Source organism: Morone saxatilis, unplaced genomic scaffold (genome assembly GCF_004916995.1).
Source record: "Morone saxatilis isolate NCDOM2014 unplaced genomic scaffold, NCSU_SB_2.0 Contig19, whole genome shotgun sequence".
NCBI lineage: Eukaryota > Metazoa > Chordata > Actinopteri > Moronidae > Morone > Morone saxatilis.
The window spans coordinates 10,078,873-10,086,264 of NW_023339751.1; the positions used below are offsets into that span (position 1 = coordinate 10,078,873).

At 41.3% G+C, this 7,392-nt stretch overlaps 1 protein-coding gene across 3 annotated transcripts in view; it reads left to right on the forward strand.

Annotated features, from left to right (window-relative positions):
- The first annotated feature begins 5,118 nt into the window (after positions 1–5,118).
- Positions 5,119–7,392, forward strand: part of LOC118329465 (Kv channel-interacting protein 2-like) — an 88,709-nt gene continuing 86,435 nt past the window's right edge. For 2 of the 3 annotated variants that reach the window (XM_035663670.1, XM_035663669.1), the window contains exon 1: positions 5,119–5,262. In XM_035663670.1, coding sequence (XP_035519563.1) covers positions 5,190–5,262 — 73 coding nt within the window. In that variant the 5' untranslated portion in view covers positions 5,119–5,189. Of the gene's footprint in view, positions 5,267–7,392 lie in introns of all 3 variants that reach the window. The other variant, XM_035663667.1, reaches the window with a different exon arrangement.

Here is a 7,392-nt window from a genome sequence, read left to right on the forward strand (position 1 = left end):
AAATGCATCACAACCTTCTACGCACTGGTGACCTTTTCATTTATTTTGCCCGTGCCCCTCTAAAAGCCTGAATATGCCACTGGAGTAGAGAATGGGGAAACTATAATTCTTTTGAAGTTTAGATGACAGCATGTGGTTTGGAGCCAGGCTACAGCTGTCTTTATTAAAACTGTATATAAAAAAGTGACACTTATGGATCTAAAGGAAAACAGAAAACTGCAGATTCACTGTAGTTTGGGGCAGTTTTGAGGTTTTATGGGCAAATGATGTCATGTACCTTTTCATCACTTCTCTTTTAGCCAATACTTACAATATGTGGTTTAATCAAATGAAAGTTATATGGAAAATTCAGTGAAATGTAATCTCTCCAGGAGGAAATGCCCAACTTAGATACAGTATTTTGCCATTACAGCCAAAATTTCCAGATGAAACCAGATGATTAAACCCGGAAACAATGAAAAAATGGAGTGAAACAAATACTTTTGTATTTTCAGATTGTCATGAAGCCGGAAAATATAGGTGGCTTTTCAGTTGTAAGTTTCTGGGTATTATTTGCAATGCAGCAATCATTTGTCCTTCTTTTAAACATGAATATAAACTGTAGGCTCTTAGTGCTGTTGTTTTGTTTGATATTCCACGTGGGGCTGGCCATTTGGTGTAATAGTTAAACATAAAAAAATCTAATGTTTTCATTAATGCATTCATATAGGTGGTATAGTGGTACAAAACAACTCCAAGAGAAGATGCATAGATTACATAATAGCCTTAAAAAATAGAATACGATATACATTATTAGTGTCTATTAAACAAAAATTAAAGGCCATACCACACACACCATAAAATATTTAGTACAACTCAGATCTACTGAAGGACAAACTGTCAAATTTATTAAAACTGACATGGGTAGAGATCATTTATTGTTCGTGACTGCATTTGTTCATGTTTTTGTGCAATTGTGTATGTGCCTGTATCCTTTGGTTTGTGTCTGTGTGTATGTTTGATGTATGCACGTCTGAGTCTCAACGGATATCATCAATCAGACACTCAGCCTGTATTGGCTGTTTGACTGAGGCCAAGCTGACAGCTCTGTGCTGGAGGTCGCTGGCTCTGGTGAATAATGAAAGGAAGTGTCATTTAGACGTTTCAAGTGCTTTTTAATACTGGTTAACAAGGAGAGTTTTCTTTCAACTTTGGGAAGCTCGAGGCTTCAAAATACCATCAGTGACAGGTTTTTCTAAGTTAATCTTTCTTATTCCGTCTCTTCTGCTGAGGAGCAGAATTGTTCTGGCAGAGAATCTTTTCCCTTCCCTCCCATGATTCCATAGAAACTGAAAATATTGAATATGGTGAGGAAAAACGTAAAAGCTTTAGAAAAAAAATGCATTTCTTTGCTGTAACAGTGCAATATGTGACATTTATTTGATTCTGGTTGGCATCACGGTACCTTTTGATTTGCTCACAAACACACTCATACAAACACACACATACCTTGGTTTGGGAATCCCAGAGTTTTGTGCCATTAATATTCACAGCACAATTTGGCTCATGAGAGAGTTGCCAAGGACAGGGGACTAACCTTGGGGTTGCAGTGAGAGCCAGACGGTGCATCTCAATAGTTTGATGAGTGTTCCTCCCCCCTCTTTTTCCTCTCCATTCTTCTCCTCTCCCGCTTTCCCAACTCTTAAGTTTTTATCAAGTACTTGCAGACATCAACAACAGAACCTGCATGTCCGAGTTTCTGTTTGAGCTTTTGAGTGGGTGTGAATAATCCGGTTACAAGGTGTTGGAGGTTCATGGGTAGACTGGGATTAAACGAATAATTCAGGCTTGATTTGAATTTTCTAACTTGCAACGTGCGGCTACACTCACATGTACACTGATAGTAGTAATTTGTGCATTGGGTTATGGTTATGAGAGCAGCTTTCTGTCGAGTGCAAATGCCAGCATGAGTAGATATTTTGCAGCGAAAAGGTCTGTGATGACTTATTGCTAAATAGCTAACACTGTCAAATCAATGAGAGAATAAAGGGAGTTCAGATATCTGTCACATAATAGTCTCTTTATTGTTGATGGAGTAGATCAACTGTAGGAAATTATCTTGAACCAAAAGCATGAAAAGACCTGTCTCTTGTCCTTGATGTTTCCTGCTGTTGAAAATATGGATACAAACAACACCTTTCTAACAAAACAACAGCAGACCTCCGTACCAAGCTGGCATCATGCCTGGTATCTGCTATTCTGTTCTGGGATACAACAAGGGTGTCTTTGGGTCACTGCACAGCTATGAAGTGTGCATGTCCACATCTAGGTTGGTCTAAAAGTCCCAACCCCACCACTAACCCCCGCAGTCACAGACAGCCTCTTCAACAATGACTTGCTGGTTCTCTTTATTTTGGCTCTGACTCACTAAATCCCCTCTAACTCACCATGAATCGATCCCTCCACTTCCCCTATTCTTCATTCTTGCACACTCCTCCTCGCCTTCATTTAGAATCCACCTCTCCTTGTCTCCTTTCATTTACCACACACAGAAATCCAATCACTATCCAATCGTCCGTATCTGTGAAATATTTTGTTGGTATTAGATGACAGAAAAAGCAGGGCTTGTGGTTATTGTGGGCCTCCCTGTTTATTGGCAGCACGCAGGGTTCAAATGAGCCTTAGCGGGGGGAACATCCAACTCCTCGTGACCTTAAATCACCTCTTTTTTAGGGTGTTTTGGTGTCATTCAGTCATACTTTACGCTCAAAATTGTAAATTATCGCAGATAAACCAACCATGTAGACATTTATATGGTGATGAGCCCAGTAGCCAGGGCACTATATATCAGGATGTGGTCATCCACCTGCTGCTTCTAAAGATCAATCAAATAAGCAATGCCAAGACAGGCGACATTAAGGCTTCTTGTTGTTGTGTGATGGGTAAAAAGTGGCAATAATCAGAGTTCTGGCCAAACAGAGTTGGCTTAATGTACTGAGGCCAAAGTCATTTGTGTATGCTCCCCAGTTTGTCAGACTCATTAATACTTGCAAATACAGCAATTTTCACCCAGGAGGAATCCTAGCGAGTCATACCCACATGTCTTGCGATCTACCAGCGTGAAAAGCAAACACTCAAGAACAAGCAAATTCTAAATGTGCTGTATATTTACACAATGGCAACGTCAATCAGAGGAGTGACTTTAAAGTGAATCTCGTCCCTCATTGAGAAAAGCAGCTATGGCCAGCTTCAATTCATGTTGGTTACAGTGGATGAAAAGCAGGAAAGAGAAGAAGTTGGTTACACTTGTTCAAACGGGGGATATGGCCGTTTGGGTGTTACACTCTGTGGTTCACATGAACAGATACAGAAGTCTTTTTTTTTGCAGAATGATAAAAGAGAGCTTGTTAAAAAAGTTAAAATCAGAGTTAGACATCTGCACACCTTGCCATCCTCCCCTAGTCCAGTGTGCTGGGAAGGGGTTTCTGACTCTGGTTGATGATCACACAAGCAGTAATCTGAAGCAATCTTAAGTCTTATGTCTGTTCTCTGTGAAAGACAAAACCAACAACTTTCAACAGCAATCTTTACAGATTAACAGTAAAAGCAATTTTGGTGGGGTATCCCTCTGAGACCTCTCATGTAGAACAAAATCAACTAACATGATTACAGCATATTACCATCAGCAACACTGCCCCTCTGAACTGTGTGCTCACGTGATAACAGGACTACATGTCATGTGCATTTGCATATAGACATTATGGGACTGCTACAAGAGACAAATGCATGCTTGAATGGCAATTTTAGTGACAGATATGACACTTAAGGTCTGAAGACAAGGTCTTCTGGCCAACCTTTTAGTGACACGTGTCTGATTCATATACCAATTGATTCCGGAGGGATCAGGATGGATGAATCTTGCTTCCAGCACACTACTTTTTACACCCTTCCTTCAGCAGGGGCAGAGTGCATGAACAACTATAATAAAAGAATAACTTCACCACGCAGTAACAGACTGACAGATATTACACGCGTTCATGCCTGAAATAAATGAATGAACGGGTGGATAGAGGGATGGAGAGCGGTATCGATGCAAACTGACATAATGTAGGAAAAATACGGCATCAAAGACAGACTGCTTGACAGATTGTGACCAAATGTCATACTGTAGTAAGCGTGCAGGAGTGAGGCAAAAGGAGGCGAAGACACTGAGAAGGAGAGGAGAGAGAAAGAAAAGGGAAAGACACAAGGCTTCCCAGAGCCGGTGAGTATTTATAGATCAGATATAGTCAGAACCTCTGCCTGGCAGCGGCACTGTGCTCCTTGTTGATGTCTCTGTACACATCCGACACGGCTCTGACTCAGTGGAGAACATTAGGAGAGAATGTGATGGTGATATTAATGGCAGGAGAGGCAGGCTGACGACCAACTCACTGAGTGAGATACTGCATGTATGGAGCCAGATATATTGATGGTCACACTTTACGATACGGTGCAAAAAATGTGAGCAGTCAATAAGGAACAAGTGAGGAACGACCTGATAATGAATTAATCACTAATAAGTGGTTCCTGGATATCCCTGATTTGAGGACTACAGTGGATAATGATGAGCTATTAGAAACAGACCGGGGGGTATAATGAATTCTTGTAAAGTGTTACCCTATTGCTTAATGTCACTGGGGGGAAACTTATCATTGTCATATTCACATGACCTTTTTATTTTTATTGTTTGGCCATGCGTACATCTGTTATGATCTCCAATAGTAATTTATTTTAAATTCTTTGATTATCTCCATATCTGTTTTTCTGTCTCTCTCTGTCTTTCTCACGGACTTAAGCACACACACACACACACACACACTTAGGTGCGTGAGTTCATGCGCGCGTGGCAGCCCATGTGAGAGGCTGCCGACCAGAAGCGCGCTTGGCTCACTCAGCTCCTGGATGCCGAGAGCGCACACAGAAACAGACACGGGAAATAACAACTTAGATGTCTCTCTCTCTCTCTCTCTCTCTTCTCTTCTCTCTCTCTCTCTCTCTCTCTCTCTCTTTTGTATTAATGGCAAATTAATAATGACTTGTTAACGTTAGTGTACTTGTAGCCATCCTCCGTGAAGGCGAACAACAAAACCACTGTTGGTTTTCACAAAGAGAATCGCCAACATATCAGCTGTTTCTCACAGTTCCACATTCCAGCGCACACGGGGAAAATGAAAGCGAAGAACCGTGACCAAAGCCTGTCGGACTCCAGAGAGCTGGACGGATCCTATGACCAGCTAACGGGTGAGTGAGCGCGTCTAAATAACACCGGTGGATGTTGTATGACCGCCTGCAGAAGAAAAAAGATTCAATATGCAAAGCTGATTATCTGAAAGGAGCCTGGTCCACCTAACTTCAGGTGCTTTGTAATGTCACAACCTGTCCGCCATTCGTCTCATCGCCCAAGGAAAAATAACTAAATATTTTAAGATATTGACAGTTTGCTTGTGCGCCACCGCAAGTTTATATTTAAGTTTATACCATCTTTATCGTACTTTAATTTTTTCAGCTTCCATGGTAACACAGTTTTATGTTTTATACCTGTAGTTGCCGTGTTACCCCACTAAAGTAGTGGAGCATTTATAGTTCTTTTTCCTATGGGATTAAAGAGAAAACAATATTCGATTGGAAAAAATACACATATTGAATCTTTTAATGCCAGTGTTGCATGTCAGTGTGGTTGCATAATGTCGTGCGTATTGTTAGTGAATGATGGTTGGTTTCTGTCCAACAATTTCAAGACAACGGTGTGATTTTGCTGGCCTGGCTCAGCTACGGGAGACCACCTTACTGTCGCTGTCTTGGCTGTTGTGGAAAGCGCTGCGGGGTAAATAACACCTGTCTGACCAATCTGATGCCAAATAAATTGTGTGACTCGAGCAGATTCCTCTGCTTTAGACAGAAATCTCTCATATGGCAGCGAGCTTTATCTGCCGAAGTCTGGGTCTAGTTTGGAAAACGGGGGTTGATATTCCCTGCAAGCACAGCATACTTAATGCCATGTGGATTAATGTCGTTTGTGAGTGTCTGCTCTGTGATTTGAACAAAAAAACCTCAACCTTTATTATGCTTTTTTTCCTAATGACTGTACTTTATCTTTATTAGTGCAGATGAGAATTGACACACATCAGTGAAATGAAGCACATTGGGGAGCTTCCCTGCACATACCTGTGGTGTTTTCCTGTCACCACAGCCTCACATTGTCACATTATAGCTCTCAGCTCTCCCTAATGTAGCACCCTTTGCCTGTTAAGTGCCAGCTGCCTAAATAAAATGCTTGCTTTTATGCCTGAACACATCTCAGGCCTGCAGAGGGAAACTGCGCCTGTCCAGACAGCTGTGTGCCTTGTGCTCGATGGGGAGACTATAATCTCATTTGCACTGTGGTCCACACATTAGCATCTAAGCAGTTTCTTTGTCACAAATTTAATGCAACCTAAATTAAGAAAAGATTGCATTGTGTCTCAGTAAAACCATTTGTGCAGATGTGCATGTAACAGACTATGTTATGTTGGCATCTGGGTTTATCTGTGAATATCAAAGCTTGTGTGTGGGTATGTGTGTGTGGGTGAGTTAAGAAGCAGTTTCACTTTTACAATCCACTGTTGAAAGTTAAAAAAAGAAGAATTTGTTCTGCTGAATTCAACAACATCCATCAGGCTTTACATCTCAACATAGGTATTGTAGGTCATGTCAAGCAACCCACACAGTGTGCTGACCGTCATGCTTGGACAAAAACTGATCTGTGCAGAGCTTCTCAGAGACACACTTCAGCAGCTTGACGTTTTTTTTCCTGGTGGCTCTCCTCAGTGTGTCTTCGCTTTGCAACTTTACCTTTGGCCCTGTAATTAGTTGCAGATTAGTATGCAATACATGACTCATGATTAGTAAATGTGACAGTGGAGGAGATTAAACTTTCTGTAATGCAAATTTGCTAAAATTCTAAAGAATCAGCGTTTTCATCTTCTGTCTTTCCTCTTCCATCCCCGCCCCTCTTTTCAGTCCAGCTTGTTGAAATGGTCCCCTGTGTCTGACTGTCCAAGAAGTCATATGGCTTTTTTAATAGTTGAGCGAGAGAGAGAGAGGGGGGGGGGAGTCACTCAGTGTGACGGAGCAATTTACTACTGGCATAGTTTTTAATGACTTTTTCAAAGCTGTAAATTGTGTGATTAATTCATCTTTGTAAGATGCTGTCAACTCTAAACAATACTTAGCCCTGATAGTTTGCATGGTTATTAAAGATGCCTATTGCCAATAAGAGTCAGTGTAATGAAGATGTGATGCAGCTAAAGCTGTGGAGTAGTACTCCCGGTCTCTTGTTTATGGCATTTTGCATATTATAGAATCGGCTGACCTCAAAGTGGCTCAGTGTAT